Below are 25,247 nucleotides of genomic sequence, written 5' to 3' on the forward strand. Positions count from 1 at the left end.
TTTAAATTTCACCTACATACATAACAGAGATATGAACATCATTTTTAAAGGAGAAAAGACTTTTTAGCGATGGACTGCTTACATTTGTTTCAAATGAATCAGGCTTAAGAAACTAAAACATTATAGATCACTGCCACAGACTTTGGTAACCATATGTAAATGTTGCATGTGCAATAAAAGTTTGACACAAGGTTGTGTTCTCATAACTATGATTTCCTGGGAAGTCTGACAAATAAGAGTTACATGCCACTAAAATGTGTTCATAAGGGTCTGAAATTGGCTGTGCTATTCTTGTTTTAAATATCTGTTAAGGTGCGGTGTTGACTACAAACTGAATCATCAACAGAGCAAAATCTTTATAAATTATTCTCTATAACTCCCTTTACCCCAGGAATTGGGGTAACACCTAAAAAATCAACATTCTTAATTACAGGTACAGTAAATGCTTTCCTGGAAAAAACATACAGTATTCTGCTGGGTTAGGTGGCTGTAACAGAAAGATATTCATCTCAATAACTAATAGATCCAAATAAAATAAGCAGAAGGGGTTCAAACAAAAGGATATTTAGTGTATTTCTCAAAAAAATGGCAATCAAGCCTCAGGCTTTTCCCATTGTTTACTTTTAAGGGTAACCTTTCTGTCTGTGATAAGCAAAGGATTAGTTTCAGCAATAGAGGTACTAGTACCTACGTTAAAGCTGTTAGGATAATTAGAGATGAGCTAGAGGCTGAGCCTACTCAGGGCTGAACCCCACTGCCATCAGGAACCAGATGTTTAGCTGAAATTGAACTTCAAGATTTATATCATATCTGCTTCCCTCCTCCACCAGAAAAATACGATATGCCATGTCATAGATACATGTAATAAGAGTTTCCTCAAGAGCACTTACTTCAGCAGACAAGAGAAATACAAGAATCAAGCTGCCAGTCTGGTCTCCTACCTTGGAATCCAGTGGTCATAAAGAGCAGACCGGATCCTGGAAATGTGTGGGTTATGCAACAGGACATGAAATTATTAAGTGAAACTCCTACGAGGCAATCAACTTGATAACAAGTTGTGTACCGTCAGCACCCTAATGACCTGCACACTAGACCTGTTAGGCAAAACTTGAGGAGTTATCCTAGGTCTTGAAACTGGGTAGGTTTGGGTAGAAGCACTTGCCTTGCTTGAAGACTCATAGCCCTTCTTAAACTTGTAACCAAAGAAATAGTGAAACTATCACACTATTAACCTATGAAAGCTCAAAAATAGTTTGAGTGACATTTCAGCATAATCTAATGTAACCAACTAGCTTAGTTCTCTCTTGATTTTACTGTGAAATAAACTTTAATTTACTTGAACTTTTTCTACAATTAAAGTGGTCAGCTACTAGCTAAACAACTTTCAAGAAGAGTAACTATTAAGGGACCACATTCCTCAAACAATGAAAACAAACACAATCCTGTGGCAGGAAAGCTTTAACTAAGTTGCTTGAACCACTTTCACTGGCATTCATAGTAATACCAAAAGATATCCCCAATAAAACATTGAGTAATCTAAAATCACACAAAAAACCCAATTTGGATTGTGGGAAGGAAAAATGACTGATGCAAGGAAAGAATATGTTAAGCTTGACAGAAAAAGGGCTTCTAGAGAGAAGCAATATGAACATTAGTGAGGTTCATAGAAATAATAAATACTTAGATATGGATGATACTAGAGTGCATTTGAAAGATGGATATGCTCTCACCATAAATATTTCCCAGGCAATTTTCCCTTCATGGGGCTAAAGTGTGAAATATCTCCTCTTCACTCCTTTTTGCTTTATGTACTTTCTGCTTGTATTCCCATTTGGTATAGATCTACATTAATTTATGCCCTCATTTCAGTGATGTTTTGTCCCTTCTTACTAGGCTTCCTCCTGCTACTTCCATGTGTACTACTTTTAAATCTAACTTTTCCCTCATTCACTTACACACTGCACAAATTGCTTGTAAAAAAAATTCAAGCTGCACAACTGTTCATTTGCAGTAAATTCATTTATGTATGTATTATCAGCCAAATTAATCAATTGTTCCATCCAGCAGACAGACAACAGCTTTCTATCCAGTATTAGTCCCGGTATTACTACAGATGTTCGGCGTCAATGACCTTAGATGTCAGGATGCCAAAAAACCACAAATCAATCAATCAATCCACATTTTGTAACCAGTGTCTGTGACATCATTGTTGTTAAAAGCCTGTTTATATAAAATACATCTGTACTTTTACGTCACAGTAAATGGACATAGGACATAGTAAATGGACATAAGTTTTTTTTAAGAGTGTATAGTGCATTTATAAGAGTGAAAGGAGGGTTTATAAGAAAAATAAAAAAATAGAATAAAAAATAATGAAAAATATACCTTAAATTTCTGTATCTAGCTTGCAGGTTGTCAGCTATGGCCTGGGTGCCTGGAACAGAACACCAGTAATAACCAAGGGATTACTTGTGTGTGTGTCACACATACACACACACACATATATATATATATATATATATATATATATATATATACACATATACATATGTATATATATGTATGTATGCATATATATATATATATATATATATATATATATGTATATGTATGTATATATATATATATATATATATATATATATATATTACTGTATATATATATATATATATATATATATATATATATATATGTATATACATATGTATATATATGCATATATATATTTACACGCACATAATATATATATATATATATATATATATATATATATATATATATATATATATATATATACACACACACATATATATGGTATATATATATATATATATGGTATATATATATATACACACACACACACTCAAGAAAAGTAATGATTTAACATCTTTTCCGACATAAAATCCAGAAAAGGTATTATTTTCATTTCCAAATACAAAAAAGGTTGGAGTAAAAAAACTCTCCAAATTAACCCATCCTCCAACCTTGCAAGCAACCTAAGTAGGCACACTTGTTGAACCCAAATGTTTTCCAACAAAGCATTCAAAAAGATTTGGTCATTCGTGTACAAAAGAAATCTGATTTTTCGAAACCTCCTCCATTTTGAGATGGAAGCTATTATCCAGTGACAGAAACACAGGTAACTCTTATTATTCAGTACCTTCATCCCTTCACAAAACATATGATATTCTTTGAATTTCATGAATAGGAATGTGAATGTACACATCTGTCAAGTCTATAGAAAAAACTAAATCTTTTTTCCTTATGGCCCCAGGACTATCAAGGGTGTTCCTATAGAAAACTTGGTGAGAAATGTAATCCTATTTATAGGTAGTAGGTTGACCGGACATCAGCCATCCATTGAGATACTACTGCTAGAGAATTATTTGGCTCTAGCCAGACAGTACTACATTGGATCCTTCTTTCTGGTTGTAGCTATTTTTCCTTCACCTACACATTTACCGAATAGCCTGGCCTATTCTTTCCACACTCTCCTCTGTCCTCAGACACCTGACAACACTGAGATTACCAAACAATTCTTCTTTGCTTAAGGGGTTAACTACTGCACTGTAATTTGTCAGTGGCTACTTACCTCTTGGTAAGGGTAGAAGAGACTTTAGCTATAGTAAGCAGCTCTTCTGGGAAGGGGGCACTTCAAAATCAAGCCATTGTACTCTAGTTTTGGGTAGTGCCGTAGCCTCTGCACCCTGGTCTTCCACTGTCTTGTGGCAGAGCTCTTGCTTGAGGGTACACTCTGGCACACTATTCTATCTTATTTCTCTCCCTTTTTTTAAGTTTTTATAGTTTATATATGAAATATCTATTTTAATGTTGTTACTGTTCACAAAATATTCCATTTCAATTGCCCGTAAGAGATAATTCCTAATGGCCAACCACTGCTACAATATGAATCTCTCTACAGAAAAAAAAAATATAAAGTATGAATTCCATGCAACTTTTTTCTCTGGTATATTTAGTAGTATTTATACCTTTGAAATGGAGCTTTAAGGAGCATTTCACTGGGAGACACAGGTTCCTCGCCCAGAAATAGATTTTTCCTTCGTCAAAATCTCTTTTTTAGATGCAGCAGCTAAAGAATACTGAAATACGGGAGGTTGTCGAGAAAATAACCTCACAGCATCCTTGAGTCCTCCTGTTCTGGGGTATATGCCTCTAATGCAACCTTCAGATTTTGTTTACAAAAAAACCTAGTACTTGTCCCTTTTAATTGCTATTTTCTTCTTCATGAATCAATTGGTATTGATTAAGCTGATAAAATATTATTTTATTTGTAACCTGAGGGACTAAACCTTGTTTTAAAAAAAATGTGGTTTTTATAGTTTACATGTGAAGGGTCTAATCTAATGTTGTTACTGTTCTTAAAAAATTTCATTCTGATTGATTATTCTTCTCTTGTAGTTTGTTTATTTCCTTGTTTCTATTCCTCACTGGGCAACTTTTCCCTGATGTAGCCCTTGGGCTTACAGCATCTTGCATCTCCAACTAGGGTTATAGCCTAGTTTGTAATAATACTAATAATAATAATAATAATAATAATAATGTAATATCTTATTTGTTAAAAGCCCTAAATATTTCCGCAGTAACCTATGAAATGGATAAATCCCATCATAAATTCTTGAGTATAGTATTAAGTCTGGATTTATTACCCTTAATAGCAGAAATGAACAATTTCTTTTCATTGAAAAAAGGAAATGCAAAAAATGATATTTTAATTATAAAATAAATTTTTGAATATACTTACCCGGTGAATATATAATAGCTGCAACTCTGTTGCTCGACAGACACATACATAAAAAAACTCGCCAGCCATCGCTATGCAGGTTGCGGGTGTGCCCACCAGCCCCAACTGTCGGCCAGATACCACTCTCGATGTAAACAAAACCTTCAATTTCTTCTCATCCCACTGCGTCTCTATTGGGGAGGAAGGGAGGGTCGTTTAATTTATATATTCACCGGGTAAGTATATTCAAAAATTTATTTTATAATTAAAATATCATTTTTAAATATTTAACTTAGCCGGTGAATATATAATAGAGACCAGAGTTAAATATGTTTACATCGTATAAGCTAAGAGTTTTTTCATTTTCACAGTTATCAATATAACAAAACCAAAATAAATAGGTACCTGGTAAGGAAGTCGACTTAGACGATTACTCTGCCTTGTAAGTACGTCTTCCTTACGGAGCCCAGCGATCCTCTTAGGATGCTGACAGACTCCCAGGAGCTGAAGTATCAAGGGCTGCAACCCATACAACAGGACCTCATCAAACCCCTAATCTGGGCGCTCTCAAGAAATGACTTTGACCACCCGCCAAATCAACCAGGATGCGAAAGGCTTCTTAGCCTTCCGGACAACCCATAAAAACAACATTAAAAAACATTTCAAGAGACAGATTAAAAGGATATGGAATTAGGGAATTGTAGTGGTTGAGCCCTCACCCACTACTGCACTCGCTGCTACGAATGGTCCCAGTGTGTAGCAGTTCTCGTAAAGAGTCTGGACATCTTTCAAGTAAAATGACGCGAACACTGACTTGCTTCTCCAATAGGTGCCGTCCATGATACTTTGCAGAGATCTATTTTGCTTAAAGGCCACGGAAGTTGCTACAGCTCTAACCTCGTGCGTCTTAACCTTAAGCAAAGATCGGTCTTCCTCACTCAAGTGTGAATGAGCTTCTCGTATTAATAATCTGATAAAATATGACAAAGCATTCTTTGACATAGGCAAGGATGGTTTCTTAACCGAACACCATAACGCTTCAGATTGGCCTCGTAAAGGTTTAGTACGAGTTAAGTAGAACTTAAGAGCTCTAACAGGGCATAATACTCTTTCTAGTTCATTGCCTACGATCTCCGATAAGCTAGGAATATCGAAAGATTTAGGACAAGGACGAGAAGGTAGCTCATTTTTGGCTAGGAAACCAAGCTGCAGAGAACAAGTAGCTTTTTCTGACGAAAACCCAATGTTCTTGCTGAAGGCATGAAGCTCACTGACTCTTTTAGCCGAGGCTAAGCATACCAGTTAAAGTCTTAAGAGTGAGATCTTTCAGGGAGGCTGAATGTAAAGGCTCAAACCTGTCTGACATGAGGAATCTTAGGACCACGTCTAAATTCCACCCAGGTGTAGCCAAACGACGTTCCTTAGAGGTCTCAAAAGACTTAAGAAGGTCTTGCAGATCTTTATTGTTGGAAAGATCTAAGCCTCTATGCCGGAAGACCGAGGCCAACATGCTTCTGTAGCCCTTGATCGTAGGAGCTGAAAGGGATCGTACTTTTCTCAGGTATAAGAGAAAATCAGCTATTTGGGCTACAGAGGTACTGGACGAGGATACGGAAACTGACTTGCACCAGTCTCGGAAGACTTCCCTACTTCGATTGGTAAACTCTAATGGTAGACGCTCTCCTCGCTCTAGCAATCGCACTGGCTGCCTCCTTCGAAAAGCCTCTAGCTCTCGAGAGTCTTTCGATAGTCTGAAGGCAGTCAGACGAAGAGCGTGGAGGCTTTGGTGTACCTTCTTTACGTGTGGCTGACGTAGAAGATCTACTCTTAGAGGAAGACTTCTGGGAACGTCTACCAGCCATCGAAGTACCTCGGTGAACCATTCTCTCGCGGGCCAGAGGGGAGCAACTAACGTCAACCTTGTCCCTTCGTGAGAGGCGAATTTCTGCAGTACCTTGTTGACAATCTTGAATGGTGGGAATGCGTAAAGATCTAGATGTGACCAATCTAGGAGGAAGGCATCTATATGTATTGCTGCTGGGTCTGGGACTGGAGAGCAATAGATTGGAAGCCTCTTGGTCAGCGAGGTTGCAAAGAGATCTATGGTGGGTTGACCCCAAGCCGCCCAAAGTCTCTTGCACACATCCTTGTGGAGGGTCCATTCGGTTGGAATTACTTGACCTTTCCGACTGAGACAATCCGCTAGGACGTTCAAGTCGCCCTGGATGAACCTCGTTACTAGGGAGATGCCTCGATCTTTTGACCAGATGAGCAGGTCCCTTGCGATCTCGTACAGAGTCAATGAGTGGGTACCTCCCTGTTTGGAAATGTACGCCAAGGCCGTGGTGTTGTCCGAGTTGACCTCCACCACCTTGCTTCGAAGGAGATTCTCGAAGCTTATCAAGGCCAGATGAACCGCCAAAAGCTCCTTGCTGTTGATATGCATGCTCCTCTGACTCGAGTTCCACAGACCTGAGCATTCCCGACCGTCCAGCGTCGCGCCCCAGCCCAAGTCCGATGCGTCCGAGAAGAGAACGTGGTTGGGTTTCTGAACTGCCAGGGGAAGACCCTCTCGTAGGCTGATATTGTCCTTCCACCAAGTCAGACAAGTCTTTATCTTTTCGGAAATCGGGATCGAGACCGCCTCTAGCGTCTTGTCCTTTTTCCAGTGAAAAGCCAGATGGAATTGTAGAGGTCGGAGGTGTAGCCTTCCTAGCGAGACAAATTGCTCCAGGGATGACAGCGTTCCTACCAGACTCATCCAAAGCCTGACTGAGCAGCGTTCTTTCTTCAACATCTTCTGGATGACAAGCAGGGCTTGATCTATTCTGGGGGCCGACGGAAAAGCCCGAAAAACTTGACTGTGAATCTCCATCCCTAAATACAGAATAGTTTGGGATGGGACCAGCTGTGACTTTTCCAAGTTGACTAGGAGTCCCAATTCCTTGGTCAGATCTAGAGTCCAATTGAGATCCTTCAGACAGCGATGACTGGAAGAGGCTCTGAGAAGCCAGTCGTCCAAATAAAGGGAGGCTCGGATGTCCGATAAATGGAGGAATTTTGCCACATTCCTCATAAGCCTCGTAAACACGAGAGGAGCTGTGCTTAGGCCAAAGCACAGGGCCCGAAACTGGTACACCACATCGTCGAAGACGAATCTCAGAAAAGGTTGGGAGTCTGAGTGAATGGGGATGTGGAAGTAAGCGTCCCTTAGGTCTAGAGAGACCATCCAGTCTCCCTTTCTGACCGCTGCTAGGACTGACTTTGTGGTCTCCATGGTAAACTTCGTCCTTGTGACAAAGACATTCAGAGCACTGATGTCTAGCACCGGTCTCCAACCTCCTGTCTTCTTTGATACTAGGAAGAGACGGTTGTAAAACCCCGGTGATTGAAGGTCCGAGACTTTGACCACCGCTCCCTTCTCTAGCAAAAGAGACACTTCCAGTTTCAGGGCTTGTCTCTTTTCTTCCTCTCGGTACCTGGGAGAGAGATCGATGGGGGACGTCGCTAGAGGAGGTCTGCGTACAAAAGGGATTTTGTACCCCTCTCTGAGCAACCTCACAGATTGTTGATCTGCGCCTCTCTTCTCCCAGGCTTGCCAGAAGTTCTTGAGTCTGGCACCTACTGCTGTCTGAAGTTGCGGGCAGTCAGACTCTGCCCTTAGAGGACTTGGATCCTTTCCTCTTTCCTCTCTTCCCTTCGGCACGAGCACCTCCCCTGCTGGAGGCTCTGCCACGAAAGGGCGGGATAAACCTGGACGCTGGAGTGTCTATCCTAGGTCTAGCAGACAAGGCAGGCAAAGGGGGAGCTTTGCGAGCCGAGGACGCAACTAAATCGTGGGTGTCCTTCTGCACTAAAGACAAGGTAATTTCCTTAACCAAGACTTCAGGAAACAAGCACTTAGACAAGGGCGCAAAGAGAAGCTCAGATCTTTGGCATGGCGTCACTCCTGCTGACAGAAAAGAGCACAGAGACTCTCGTTTCTTAAGGACTCCGGACGTGAATGAAGCGGCAAGCTCGTTGGACCCATCTCGGACGGCCTTGTCCATGCAGGACATAATGAGTAAGGAAACATCCCTATCGGCAGAAGAGATTTTCCTACTCAGGGCTCCCAAACACCAGTCCAGGAAGTTAAAGACTTCAAACGCCCTAAATATGCCTTTAAGAAGGTGGTCCAGGTCCGAGGGTGACCAACTAATCTTCGAGCGTCTCATGGCAAGGCGGCGGGGAGAGTCTACAAGACTTGAGAAGTCGCCCTGGGCAGAGGCAGGAACTCCCAAGCCGAGAACTTCTCCCGTGGCATACCAGACGCTCGATCTAGACGAGAGTTTAGATGGGGGGAAGGCAAACGCCGTCTTCCCTAAACTCCTCTTGGTCTCTAACCAATCGCCTAACAGCCGTAAAGCTCTCTTGGATGAGCGAGAGAGAACGAGTTTAGTAAAGGCAGGCATGGTAGCAGGAACGCCTAAGACAAACTCGGACGGCGGCGAACGAGGAGCCACAGAAATAAAGTGATCAGGGAACAACTCTTTAAAAACAACCATGACTTTTCTAAAGTCCAAGGATGGTTGAACTGCTTTAGGCTCATCTAATTCTGAAGGCTGATCCTCAGGCTGTGGTTCAGCAACGTCCTCATCTGACAGTTCCTCATCCGATAACTGATGAGAAAACGGCAAAGGTGTAGGCAACGTTTGACTCGCAGAGTCCGGTCGCACTGGTGCATACGTGACGGAGCCGGACGCAGCGTCCTGGAACTGCTGAACAGTCTGGGAACTGTCAACAACAACAGGTGCGCGAGGACGCACAGCGTCCACCCGAGACTGTTTAGACCGTCTGGGTTGTGCAGTCAACACCATACCGGGTTGCGGAGGTTGACGCACCGCGTCAAAACAAGTCAACTCTGATGGTTGATGAACGTCCTGAACGTCACCAATCGCATCAGTGCGTTGCCTAACGTCAACGTGCGGCTGGAAATCCACACTGGGTCGCATCGGTGGAGGTACCACCCCAACTGGTTGACGCGAGAAAGCTACATCCACGTCAACAGGACGCACAACAGAACGCTTGGATGGCTGATGGCCAGTAGGTTCAACGGAAACCTTCTCAGCGTTGTAGTCCTCCATCAAGGACGCAAGCTTAGACTGCATGTCTTGCAGTAACACCCATTTAGGGTCTACGGAAGCAGGTGCGGTAACAGACGGGGTTAGCGAATGAGACGGCACAACTTTGCCTCTCTTAGGCGGCGAGCAGTCATCAGATGACGGCAACGGGTCCGAACTGTCCCAGTGGCTACATCCGGGACGTTGGACTTGTCCTGAAGGGACCGACTTACGCTTTAAAGGTCTAGAGACCTTGGTCCAAGGTTTCTTACGTGAAACACCTTCGGACGACGAGGTAAAAATGGGCTCTCTCGTCTTACTTTGGTAGGGGCGATCTTGACGAGATCCGCCTGATACCAAAGAGGGAACGTCTGTTCGCTGATCAAGGCCTCTCGAACCCATAAGTCGTACGACATTGCTTCTCCCCTGGGCTTGGGAGCTTGCAAGAGGTCCCGGACTAGGTGGACGACAGGCACGAACAGACGAACCCTCGGTCGCAACACTGTTCACAACACTTTGCGTAACACTAGGCACTTTGACACTATCCGCCGTGGCACTTTGGCACTTGAGTTCCTTCACGTCCGCCATGAGTTGATTCCGGTCACTTGCTAAAGCCTCAACTCTCTCCCCCAAGGCATGAATGGCACGCATCATGTCTTGCATAGATGGTTCCTGAGTGCTAGGAGGGGGGTTAGGAACAACCACTACAGGGGAAGGATTAGGTTCAGGGGCATGTGGAGAGGAAAAATCTACAGACCTAGAAGAACTTCTCCTTACCCTATCTCTCTCTAGTCTGCGTGTATATTTATCAAATTCGATCCAATCGAATTCCGAAAGGCCCACGCATTCCTCACACCGATCTCCCAATTGACAGGTTTTACCCCGACAATTGGAACAAACAGTGTGAGGGTCGAGAGAAGCCTTTGGAAGACGCCTCTTACAGTCACTAGCATTACACTTTCGAAACTTGGGAACTTGAGAAGGGTCAGCCATTTTGAATTAGTCAAGGGAAAATTCCAAAAAACGATCTAAGTCATCAACAATTAATCCGATTCAAAAAAGAGTTCAAGGATTTATTTGAAGAAAAACACCTGTACTGCGAAAGCTCAAACCAAATTAAAGTACTTCACCAAATATGATGGGAAAAACTCCAGGTTCAACAGCGAGTAAAGTACGTCTTGTCGACACGTCGACAGAGAAGAAATTGAAGGTTTTGTTTACATCGAGAGTGGTATCTGGCCGACAGTTGGCGCTGGTGGGCACACCCGCAACCTGCATAGCGATCGCTGGCGAGTTTTTTTATGTATGTGTCTGTCGAGCAACAGAGTTGCAGCTATTATATATTCACCGGCTAAGTTAAATATTTAAAATTTAACAATATCATCCAAATTAGTCCTAGTCACCAACCCTTTTCTTGACTTGCACCAATCAAAATAAACATCCCATTCCCTTTGATACAGATTGTTATTAGATGGTCTTCTGGAACCTAGGATACTTAATCTAGAAGACTTCAAAAATTCTTTGTCTAGGAGTATATACAATGGACAGTCTCCATGCTGTTAGATGTAGCCTGTATGGATTAAGATGCACTGCCCTTGAACACAGTTGTCTGAGAAAATTGGTTATATATGGTAACCTTCTGGGACACTCCAACAACAGAGGTCACAGATCTGTAAACTATTCTCTTTGAGGTTAAAAGTTAGGCACCAGAGTCATCCTGCTGCTCATATGTACTCTCAATTTGTTTATACATGCTGAATCATGGTGAATGGTGGAAAGGCGTACAGATCCAGATTCGACCAGTCCTGTAACAGGGCGTCCATCTTCATGTTAAGAATCCATACCTAGTAAACAAAACAACTCTACCTCTTTGTTTAAAGATGTTGAAATTATGTCCACTTTTGGCTGTCCCCAACCATTCCAAAATGCTAGATACACTGATGGATGCAAAGACCATTAGTTTGGAAAAATCTGTTTTTTCGTGCTCAACTGATCTTCTAAGCTGCTCGATTTCTCTGGGATAAACAAGAGGACATCCATGTCAATAAGACTTCTGCCATTTGGAACAGAGATTCTGACTTAGCTCCCTGTTTCTGGATAAGAGCTAATGCTGAGATTTTGTTGGAAAACACTGCAACACACTTTCTGATTACCAGCAACTCTTGAGTTTGAACTCAGAAAGGCCTTGAACACAGCTAGAAGTTCCAAGCAATTGATATGAGTTTATTCTTTAGTCTTTCACTTCCCTGACAGAGGGAAAAAATCGAGAGTTGTACCCTATCCTTCCAAACTGAACAGGATTTCAAACCTTTCCATAAACCTGAGTAACCACACTTGTTGAACTTGAATCATTTCCACCAGAGCATTCAAAATTAGCCAGTTGTCCAGGTATAAAAGAATCCTAATACCCAGAAATCTTATCGATTTGGAGATGGGAACAATAATCCTGGTGAAGACACTTGTGGAGAAATCCTGAGACCGAATCGCAGGCCCTTGAATTGGTAAATCATTCAACCATATACAAGCCAAAATTCATAAAACTAAGATGAATAGAAATGTGAAAGTAGGTATCTGTTATGTCTATTTAAAACATGCAATCTCCTTTCTATACTGCCCTCAAGACTGTCGAGGGCATTTTCATTGAAAACTTGGTGTGAGCTGGAAACCTGTTTAGACTCAAAACATTGACAGGAGGGGTTCTCCGGTAAAAAACCTCAAAGCATGACTTGGAGTCCACTTGAGCAGTCACCTTATCTATTATGTTTTCGTATCTAATACTGGACATAAAGTATAGGAATAAATTAAAGAATGTTTCTGTGCATCAGACACTGTTCCTAACATAGAATAGAGGAGCTCACTTGGTACCTAAGCTTAATCACAAAACACACAAGGGCTGCTATAGCCTCAGATACCCCATCTGAAATAGGTTTATCTAAACAAGTCAGATATTCTAAATAAGATTCAGATCCTGATGGCCTACAAATTTCCCTTCTATAAGACTCCTACTACAGATTCTGCAAAGGAGAGTATTTAGAGAAATTAAGGGATGTTTCTATACACCAGACTGTCCCAACTATAGAACTCACTTGTTAACTAAGCTTATCACAAAACACACAATGGCTGCCATAGCCTCGGAAGCAACATCTGAAACAGTTTTATCTAAACAAGTCAGAAAATTCAAAGTAAGATTCAGATCTTGATGGCCTAGAAAGTTCTCTTCTGTAAGATTTGAATAACTCCTTCTACAGAATCAACAAAGGAGAGTATTTCAAGAATGCTTACAACTTATTACCCACAAACAGTACTTCTTTAGTACACCAGCTCACAAGCCATGCATTTAAAGATCTCCTTTTATAAACATTAATGATCGGTTCACGAGAAGTAATTATACTAAATCAATAACAAGGTTAGGCAATTTATTTATGTTCTAGATTTCGGAACACCTTTACCTTTGTAGGATAGAAGGCTCAAAATCCAAATGGGAACACAAATTTGCTGCTTTTCTTTGCACTTGAAGAATAAGAAGAATCAAAACTTACATCAAGTAACTTATATGGAAAACTTTCAGAAATAAGCTTCTTTAACAAATGATAAAGAGATTCCTCATCAGAGTTGGGCTCTTCCTCCATATAATCTTTACCTTCATCTTCGATGAATTCTCTAAAACATTAAACTACTGTACATAACTTTCCTTTTTGTTTATTTTGAACGGAAACATTTGGGCCTAGGCTAGGAAAGAGACTAGTTTTGGCAGTTTAGGTACTAGCACCTACCTTAACACAGTTAGAGAACACTTGAAATGTGTTGGTGGCCAAGCTCACACGAGGCTTGAGACAGAGGAGCACTTCCATCCAAAACATGACGCAACGAATCAACAGATCACCTTGTGCTGAGACTTCAAAGATTTATGTAATATACTGTAGGTACACAGTTGCTCATGAGCCCCTAATTCAGCGAGCGAAGGAATATTAGAATCCAGGATGCCAGATATATGGTCTTTTACCTTGGAATCCATTGGTTGAAATGAGCAGACTGGGTTGTGAAATAGCAAGGGTTTTGCAGTTGAAGGATTTGAAGAAATTATAGAGTGCAAGGCTCTTAGATGTCATGTGCTATGTGCCAACAGAAACCTTCCTGAAGGGTGTACTAGAACCATTAGGCAAAACTTAGGAGTTAAGACTAGGGTTTGAAATGCATTAAGTTAAGCTAAAATCTGTCTTTGCCCAAAGACTGACTGGCCTTCCTGGATTGAACAAAAGAAGCAAAAGATGACAAGAACTTACAAAAGCTTATTACTATCATCACTATTTCCACTGTAATCAACAGGCCTTGTATTCTTTGGATTTTCCCTTGAACTAAAGTTGTCACCATTTATATTTGGAAATTTTAATTTGGTCAAGCAACCATTTAAAAATACTTGCCCAGAAATAAATCTTTTGAACAATATACACAGGAACTACTAACAAATTCAGGAGAAGACATCACTTATAATCCCTAATAATCTAAATAGGACTTTCACAATCTGGATGAGGTAAAAACAGTGTTGACTTATCAAGAAAAAGTCTATGAAAAGACTGAAAGACAAAGCATGTATGGCATACCTAAACCAAGGTTATTGCCAATACTGTCTTCCACTGTCTTGGGTTAGAGTTCTCTTGCTTGAGGGTACACTCGGGCACACTATTCTATCTTGTTTCTATTCCTCTTGTTATTTTCAAGTTTTATAGTTTATATATGAAATATTTATTTTAATGTTGTTATTGTTCTTAAACTTCTTGTAGTTCTTCCTTATTTCCTTTCCTCACTTGGCTATTTCCCCAGTTGGAGACCTTGGGCTTATAGCATCCTGCTATTCCAACTAGGGTTGTAGCTTAGCAAGTAATAATAATAATAATAATAATAATAATAATAATAATAATAATAATAATACTGTTCTAGAACCTATGCCCATAGAAAGGGAAAAAAAGTGAAAACTTAGAGTTTGGGGTAAACCGATATAAACCACACCTTTAGAGAGAAGTAATATGAACATCGTGGGAGGTTCATAGAAATAGGAGAAGGTGGGGCTTGAATGCCAAATATTTGTAGGGGTTAGTACTCAAATTTTTAATAAGACTAATGAATATGACTAATGAATATTTCATGGAAATGTTAGGAAGAGTGTCAACATTTCCCATTGCTTAGTCCACCACAGGGAAAAATAAGATTACCTTTGAGAGGAATTGAACTAACTTATTGGTGATAAATAATTTTGGCAAAAGGCAACATGAATTTTTCCTTTCCATATCTTATAGAGTTTGTAATTCTCCTTATTTTCTTAATATGGTGTTTAAAGAATTTTAATGAGAAATGTTAAAGTAATATCACCTGTTATATAAATAAGTTATTATATTGTATTTTGCACAAAACATTGTTAAGAATGAAAAACTTGCATTATAAGAAATAAGAATGGGGAGCTTTAAAAAAAAATGGAAATAGAATAAAAAAAAAAATTAATGTTTTTTTCCCTCATGTAATGTTTTACCATCAAGGTGAAAGTGTTTCAAGTTTTCATAAAGAAACATTGTTGTTCTAAGTAAATTAACACCAAATAAACATGAGTTTAGTTTGAAATATTTTGAAGCAATTTCAATCACTAAGAAATTTTCCATTGCTGATTATTATATGGGGGACCAAATTGAAATGATTTTTCAACTGCACCTAAACCATAGATTTTCATACAATAACCACATATCTTTTAGAATATCCTCCATATTTATTGTAAAGCCTTGTCTTTGTTGCCTGAATTAGTACAGGCCTTATTCATGAATCGAAGTGATGTTTTGTTTACTTATACTGTATAATACTTCAATGTACCAATAGTTCAAAAACCTCTTTTTACTTCATTCAGGCTGCTGCTGCTGTTGTTTACTAACTGCCCTCTTAATATCTGGCAGATTTACAACCCAGTGTATCCCCAAGGCAACATAAATGTTTTACCTCTTTTAAGAATTGTGCTTTCACCACGATATAGTACTCATGCTAAAACTCTTTCCTATTTGCTCTTTACACACAGCAAAATGCTGAAAATGTAATAAAATAAATTTCATCCACATACACACATCCACATCGCATGGTATTCCAAACAGCAATGGTGCAAGATACAGTAAGGGGTTTCATCTAACAAGAGGTACTTACCTGACAGGATTCAAAACTTCCTTCCCTCACTGATGACTCTATTTATATAACATCTCAAGACTGGCACAGGCTGTGCTAACTAATTAAGTGACTAAAATTTTAAATTCTATATGAAGTACTATGCTATACTGAGAGACTAGGAAGTACTGTATTATGTATACTACTACAGTGCTACAACTTTCTAATTATTTGTAGGATATTAAAATATGTCTATATATTGTTCTCCTGTATTAATGTTAAAATATGTAAAAAGTGAAAATCATAAGAATTATACATGCATTAAAAGTGTATACACAATAAAAAAAAACCAATAAAGTACTACAGCATAACAAAGAATGAATTAAATTTCACTCATGCAATCTTATATTTTTTCAATAAAACTCTCCAATATTTCTCTAATTACAAAAACATTATAGGCTTTACCAAAAACTACTATAGAATAAGGTTAAGTATGAATGTTCCTTATCACAGATTAATTTAATCCAATAGCAACAGTAGTGGCATCCAAGCTAATTATAAAGTAAAAAAAAAAATGTAAAGGATTTTACATGCTCAATAAATAGAATTGGGAAAAAATAAGCTTACTCCCAAAAGATAAGCAATTAAATACTAAACATGTGTTGAAGGCATCCTTTTGACATCTCTCTATTACTTTAGGCCTTTTCTTTGTGTACTAAAAATTGATATTAAGTACTGCACTCTGTGAATTTAACACATAGATGCTAATAATCATCATATAAAAATAATGAAAAAGATTGTTTGATTAAAAGCAACCTTTACCAATTATTAGCCTTTTAAAGTTTTTACCTAAACATTAATAACAACACATGAAATATTTATTACTATTCACTACAAATATAATGGATTCAACAGCGAATTAAAAGTATATGAAATTAACAAACATTCCAGTAACAATACCATAATAAAAGTCAGCAATCACACCAAGCTGAGCTTTTACATTTAGATAAATAGAATGCAAGATTTAACATTTCAGTTGAATTTGCTTGCAATCCAAGTTTGGGAATCCTAAGCATACAGATCACAGGGTAGTGTCAGATAACATTTATAAGGATTATACTCAAGCAGGAGGTCAAATAAAATAACTTGATTTCTAGTCTTACTCTGGATAGGCCAATAGTCGGGAAATGATAATATTTAGGTTAGAATGAATGAATTTTAAGTATTAAAATATCAAGACTTGGGTACTAAAAACTCCAACATAATAGATATGCTTATGCTTTTAGTGTTTTTTCACTAAGAGATTACGATCTAAGAAAAAAGTTAAAAATTTCAAATTTGTTCCCTAAGATCATTTAAAGTCTCAGAACATTTCCTAGATACCTCCAGCCATATGCAACTATCTTATCCAACACCAACCCTGGATGTCCAAGTATAATTTGCCATTAAAGCCTCTTGCCCTATGATTGGATCTCCCAGGCTCTTAAGACTACAATTAAAAATCCTTCAATTTCCATGAGGAAAACAAACAACAAAATTTTGAAAATCAAATTTGTTACTGCATTTCTTTACTCACCTCATGCTTATATTGCTTCTCTCTCTAAGCTCGTCTTATAGCGACGTGTACACCAAAACTAAAAAATGTCCTATTTTTTCCTTTCAATAAGTTTAGGTCTCTAGTACTGTACAGTATTGAGACAACTCGGCAGTGGATGGAAATAGCAATGGCTTGGGTACACTGTAGATGATTTGTTTTTCAGTCTTGACAACACTAGTCAGTTGGGAGGAGAATTGGCATGTATATGACTATGAAGTGAGTATAGAAACAAATTTCATCAGCAAAGTTCTTGTTTCTTTCTATGAATCTCCCCGGATCTTCATTGATGACTCCCACACTCTTGTGGTTACCTTTTACATCTGGAACTCTTAATATGGCCAGTTACCATGTTAAGATAATTTTTCATATGAGGAACAGTAAGACCTACCCATTCATAAAAATTATTATCCGAATAGTTATACAATACTGTAATTCCACTTGACAAGAGATACAAAGAGAATGAGGATCATGATTACCCAGATATACTTCCCTTTAACAACCTACACAGGAATTATTAACAAATTCAGGAGAGGACATTCCTTGTGATCACTAAACCCTGAATAACTTCTTTACGATCAGGAGGAGGTAAACAAACTGTCGACTTATCAAGCGCAAGTCAAAGAAAAAACAAAGATAAAGCTTCTATAGTGTACCCAAGTAAAAGTTGTTGCGATTAACTGCTAGACTGACTAAACCATTGAAAAAAAAATAGCTTTGGGGTAAACATTAATATAAGGCAAGCTTCGGGGAGAAGCAATATGAACATCAGGAGAGGTTCAAAGAAATATTTGACAGTATTGTATCCACATTTCATCATGCTAAATTATATTTAAATAACTTTTTGTAGGTCAACAGCAAAACAAGCAAATAAGTGTAATACTAAAAGTATTAATGTAACAATATTGGTAATCAAATATACGAAAAAATCTTTTAATACAAAAGGGACATGTATAATAATGAATGATGCACATCATCCCAATGGCCATCACAGAAAAATTAGAAGCTCTAATACAGAGTTGTCCTAGAAACCATAAATTAACATAATAAAATCTATGACTAGTACAAATATTCAGAACTAATTCATAGTCTACATACAGTATACTACTTAAGGTTTGGGTATACAACAGGTGATAAAAAGGGAATGGGGGATCAGGGCAGGAAGAGGAGATTCACGGGTAGTGGGGAGGGTATTACACAGCCACTGGTTTTCATGCACAACACCAGTACCTGATGTAATACTCACACCTCCAGCCCGTAGACTTGCACATGCATTTGATGCACATTTCTCTTGCTGGGTTGTTTAAGCTTCGGCCAACCAAGTCCTTGGCTAAGGCTGCACTGCTGGATTATAACATGACAGTAAACCAGACTCTGTAGCAACTGTCATGCTTTGAAAAGGGTATGCCAATGTCCTGATTTTGGAGTCGTGCAGAGATCAAGAACTACATTTTAAGCTAATAATTTTTAGATATAAACTAGAGGCATGAAAGTTAACAGTACCTCCCTTTGCTCTCCTATAAGTTTACCACATCCTACTTTAGTTACAAGCTCTCAAGCATAGAGTGGCTTGCAGCCATGCACAAAGCTGTCATGCATACTCATGGTTTACTATACCACGGCAGGACACTTTATGAACATTCAGTTATGGTAAATCAATGAAATCTGTTAAAGAATATGGGCGTTATAATGATTTTTTCTTCCTAATTCATATGAAATATGAGAACTTGCAAAAAGCAGCTGTGTAGATTTATCACAACCTATTAACATTCACTGATTCTCAGTTACCGGCCATGCTTCTTTGTTGTAAGAATACAAGCATATACTACCAATAACAATCAAGACAAATAGAAAAATAGACAATTTTATATGCTTTCAATGAAAACCTAAAACCTTTAATTTATACTAACATAACATTAAGATTACAGTACTCACAAACAGCTGTAAATGCCACAAAAAAGGGAAACAATGAGAAAACATTTAATCTATGTACGTGTATTCCAAATATTTTATACCGTAAATAAAATTTCAATGTGAAAATGTTTTCTAATTATACAGTACTAGGAAACTTGCAATTGAAAGATAATGACCTCAATTCTACCATGTCTAACATTACACTAAAATACTAAATACAAGATTAATTAAGGATTAAATTTCCTTACTTGTTCAATAATTTCATACCTACTAACGACGCTAGCCCCAAATAATTAGCAATATTCATTACCTCTACAAAAGATGATGAGAATAAAACTAAACTTTTAACTCCCATCTCTTTAGAGGGGGTAAGAAAACTGATGATAAAATAAAATGATATTTCAATATTTTCAACTCTCAAATGCAAACTAAATAGGGAAATAAAGAAGATAAGAGAAAATAAGAATATAATGAGATTACTTTTAATAAAAAGCATGGGTAATAATATTTTTGCATACAACTCAAATATGCTATAACTTTAGAAGTTGACTGCAATGATAATACATCAACTATGTTCCCTAAATTCACCATTTACTTCACACTCGGTATTCACTTGTTTTAATGAATTTGGAGCTGCATATCACAAAAGACACATGAATGAGATTACATGTTTTTAGATGTACTGTATAACTTTCATCAACTTACCTTTATTACTGTAAAGTAAAATAGTATTAAGAGGTCATCAGAAGAATATGCTTCATAAATCTTCAAACTCTGTTTTTCAACACCTTTTTTTAAGATTCCAACACAAATTAATGCACAAGTTGTGCTTTGTGATAACAGGTGCTACCCATGCCCAAATCATGCAGTGCAAAAGTGCATTATACTTCTACGAAAATAAAGCAGCAGGAGCTAGGATGATACGAAGAACCTAGATGGTGGTTTTAGTTGTACAGAGGACTGTGAGGTGGGATATATTTGTGAAATCTCACTAGGCAGTCTGAGATCTTATTCACCTGCTCAGCGTTACCTTGTGAGATTAAACCAACAATCCCTTACGTGCATGCATCAAGTTGCAGGATTTACAGGTATCAAGACTAACAAACCATAGCAGCAAAACAATCTATTAAACCATATTACACTTTATGTACTTAATATTTAGTAGATCGTGCAACAACTATGGCTTGTTATATATTTATGTAACCTACTATACAATAGCATTAAAAATGTATACTAAATGAATGAAAGCTGGATACTGTATACTGAAAGATAAGTTAGTTTTAAATTTTAGTCCCATATTAATTCCAGAATACACTGTTTAACAAATGTATTAGCCTACAATAAGAGTAGCAGCTGATCAATATCTAATTTATAAAACTGCATATAATGTCTATATACAATGGGAGTGATAATTATTGTTATATTTTATAGGGAAATCAATTGTACTGTAGTTAGTAGGCAACATATAAGCTCTAACAGGTGTAAGGAAACAGTAATGTAAGAATGTGACAGCTTACCTGCAAACTCAATTCACTCCCAAATTAAAAATTTCACTTGGTCTCTATTTTAAAATCAGATGTTTTAAATAGTAAATACTGTATCTTGGAGATATAGAGTACTGTACATTAATTGTCTGGTAAGCAACCACTCAAAAACGAAACATCATGGTAAACAACCATGTAAAAATTAACATCCTCAAAACAATACCTTCATCAAATTGAGTACAGATTAACATGAATTTCAAAATTGTCTTCAAATATGCACAGCAGAATCCATGCTCATACATAGAATATCTCAAGTGTCAAATAATAGCAAATGCAACTAAACATTTGTACCAAATGAAAGTATGTAACCAATAAGATAGTACTTCAATTCTTTTTAACGAAAGTATAATTTTGGCAGTCTTATAAAAGTTATGTTAAAATAAATACTAACACATGAAGAATTCTAATTTCTAATTCTAAAATACAATACACTGTCATGCATTCATTTAAACTAATCCAGACTTAAGAATGAAAGATATTGCAAATATACGCCCTTGTAGCTGAAATTACATTTGCAAATTATAGAACAGATTATAAAAGTACTTTATAAAAAATTATAATTTCCATGAATTTTGCCCTACATTCAGGTTTTATTACTTCTAAGAAAGATGAGATCCAGCAGTCACTTTAAAAATATAAGAATATTTTCCTTAACCAGAATGATAGCCTTTTGTTCCCTGTGGTAGATGAGCTGGTGTAATCTCTTATGTTGACAGTATCTGGCGTGAAATAGTTTCACCTTACTCCAACGGCCCTAAATTATTCCTCTACGTTTGGAATTTTAGATAGTAGTTTTGTTTTTATTGGTGTAATTTCCTCAGTGCAATTGATAAAAAAAATTTACTTATAGAAATAAAAGAAAATTGATACTTTATTACTGTACCTCTTTTATTTGAATGAAGATAGTTCACCAAAGGATTTGACTATTGTTTTATAACTTTATTCTTTTAGGTGTCCCTATTATGCTCATTCATATATGCTTTTTATATAGATATATCAAAGGGTTATGATTATCTTTTACTATATTAACCCTTTACCCCCGCCATAAGGTTAAATTTCAAGCATATTTTGCTATATTTTTTTAAATTGCTCTAACAGCCTTAATTTTTGTCGTAAATCAGGTTGGTCTCATTCTTTTGGAAAATGTCTGAAGTTTCTCATAAAGTCATCAAAAACATGCAAAAAAATGTATAAAACAGTGTTTTGCAAGAACGTACCAATACGTCCTTTGGGGGCGAAAGGGTTAAGTTGGCATCTATATATTTATTCCAATAAACCTTCTACATGGGGTTTTTACTCTGCTTTTCTGGAAGATAGTAATAGGAGGAGCTTAGGAAGCAACTAGGATAATCCTCTGAACAATGGGGATACTGTACTCAGAAACATGATGAATTAAGTTCTCTTAACTATTTTTGTTGCATATTTAACACCAAAGAAATTCTAATTATAATTCCAATTGGCTTCATGAAGTTATATCCCTTTGATTACAGCGCACAATATTTTACTTCCATTCAGTGGGCACTGTCTAGTGATCAATTAGCCTCACTTCATTTAAGTGCTAAGGATATAATACTTTGCCATGGTTTTCTACTATCAATTCAATTATATTAGTTTTATTTTCTTCTGCTGTTCCTCCAATGTTAATATAAGGAAGACAAACAGAGAATTAGATTTTAAAGGAGGAAAAGTATTGATGTTGGTAGTAGAACTGTTCTTCTAAATGTTCCCAGTATTCTCAAAATATTCATTTATTCTTTCATAATTCAATATCATAATAAATATTTTGTAATAATTAACGGAGTATTTTCATAATTAGCCTTCCAAACTGTAAGATGTTGGATAAGAATGCTGTTTACTTTTATTGTGGGACGAGTTAGGTGATGTTTTACTCCTTTATTAGCTAAACAGTATACTGTATCTTTCTTGTGTACAGTATCTTATGTGATTTGGTTACGTAGACATACATTATTAGCAAACTAAAAGTTTAAAAAGAATTTTTCATAATGGTCAAAGGAAGATACCATTATACAGTATAGGGATAAGGTGTGTTATTTCCTTATATAATGGGAAATGTTAAGTGATGTCATAACCCTTTACCATGTTCTTGAATTAGATTTTATTGCAAAATACTTAGAAGACTTATCATATTCTCATTACTGTATTATGCAATGCTGTTCATGTATATTTTATATGTTGCAGAGCTCATGAAGTAAGGAAAGTGAGACCTAATTCATATGCATCATACGATTAGGTTGAAGAAATAAATTTCTATGAAATCTGAAATGTCCTTTTTATTTTTTACTCGATCCAAATCTTATGTAAAAATTTACTATTTTATTTTTAAGTGTATATCAAGTTTTTCATGTCTAAACAGGATATATGGATGGAAACATCAAATACATAATAGTTAATATTTGTTGCAGATTTTTTGTAATCTGTCAAGATGCAGGCAAGAATTATCTTCAATCGAAGAACTTCTTTTGATAGGTGTTAAAAGTTTTCCCTCAATATTTACTTCTGTATTAGTTATGAGAAATAATAGAAAGTAGTTTTAAGAGGTAATTTTTGCTTCATCATTTTTTTGGGGGAATTTTTATATTCAATATTTTCAAGAATATAAATCCAACTTACGACGAAAACCAAATTCCGACGCATAGTAAGAATGGATATAGTTCGTAACCTGAGGACTTCCAGTACAATATAGGCAGAGTTAAGATTTTATATTGTGCTTTGAATTATCTATTTGGTCAGCAGCCAAAGAAAACATATATTTTCATAAGAGGAACAGTAAAGCCTCCATATTCCTCACAATGATTTTCTGAATCACAATACTGACCCTGTTACAAGACAAAACGAGAAAGCGGATCATGATTGCCAAGAAACAATTCCCCTAAACAGTAGTTACTAACAAATCTAGAAGAAATCTTCAAAAGCACTAATAACCTAAATATCGCAACCAGTGGAGAAGGGGCACTGCCGATCAACACAAGAAGGAAGTTTACTATTTCAAGATTCCTGCTCTGGTGACCCACCTTCATCAGTCTGTGGTAGTCAGGGGGTTTCATAGACATAAAATCTTGATAACAAAATTTGCTATTACTATGCTCATTTGATATTCATATATATGACCATTCTCCTCCCCACTGACTAGGGATATCAAGAGGATAGGGATTAGTTATTGCCATTAGCCGCTATACTGTCTAATTATATGAGAGGTCTAAGCCTATTGGAAGGAAAGAAAATGGCAAATTTACTTAGATTTTGGGGTAAACTTTGGTAGAAACTGAGCTTAGAAAGAGAACCAATATGAACATCATGTCTAAAGAAAAATATTTGATTATTAAAATTCCATCTATTTCTTTGATGAAATTACCACATTTGCAGGGAAATGTGGCATTCAGCCTGAGTCTGAGATAAGATTCATGGATAAGAAAAAACATTTTCAAAACAAAATTAATCACTTCCATACTTACGCGAGAATCATGGAAATTCCCTTCTGCCTACCCTCTTTAAGTGGTTATTTGTCCATAAATTGTTCTTTTCAACTTTGAAAGAATGACTTATTGTAGTCTAAGTTAAGTAAAGCTGGTTCACGTTTGATTCAATTGACATACGCTTACACCAGCTCATCTATCCATAGGGAACAATGGGCTATTGCACTGATTAAGAGTGATTGTGGATTCTTTCTTCCGAGAAATAATAGCACATGAATCTCGCATAAGGATACAAAATCAATTCTATGAATCTTTAGTATGGAAATAATTGATAATTTTCAAGTTAGAATTTTTTTTCTTCTAAATTACACTAATTGTATGGTGTTTCCGTTCATTAAGATATGAAAGATTAAATATTCACTAAATTTTCAGATGTGTCAAAAGAATTCAACATAGCTTACCAGTAGTTAAGTTGTATGAGTATTTTGATTAAAAGTACCTGTACTATACTATAAGAAATATGATGTAAAACCTACATAAACAGTAATTAATAATTTACTTTGTTTAAAAATATTAGCAGAATAATTTACATTCTTGACAAGCTTCTGTTTCCCAATACTTGTTGACCTATGTACAAAAAATTAAAATCTTATGAAAAATAAAAATGTTCATACAAACCCATTACTTATACAGTACTACCTATTTCATTTTTCACAAAAATTCTAAATAAATAGGTGAAATGTAAATAAGAATGAATGTGGGTGGGTACTCATTTATACACACACA

At 36.9% G+C, this 25,247-nt stretch overlaps 1 protein-coding gene across 4 annotated transcripts in view; it reads right to left on the reverse strand.

Moving 5' to 3' along the window:
- LOC137645718 (thyroid receptor-interacting protein 11-like) overlaps positions 1-25,247 on the reverse strand; it is a 346,293-nt gene that overhangs the window by 17,607 nt on the left and 303,439 nt on the right. Inside the window, exon 19 of one of the 4 annotated variants that reach the window (XM_068378601.1) lies at positions 2,386-2,434. The exons of the other annotated variants lie outside the window; for them this stretch is intronic. Coding sequence (XP_068234702.1) covers positions 2,386-2,434 — 49 coding nt within the window. The remainder of the gene's footprint in view (positions 1-2,385; positions 2,435-25,247) is intronic. 4 annotated transcript variants of the gene reach the window in all.

This window comes from Palaemon carinicauda, chromosome 8 (genome assembly GCF_036898095.1).
Source record: "Palaemon carinicauda isolate YSFRI2023 chromosome 8, ASM3689809v2, whole genome shotgun sequence".
In the NCBI taxonomy this organism is placed as follows: domain Eukaryota; kingdom Metazoa; phylum Arthropoda; class Malacostraca; order Decapoda; family Palaemonidae; genus Palaemon; species Palaemon carinicauda.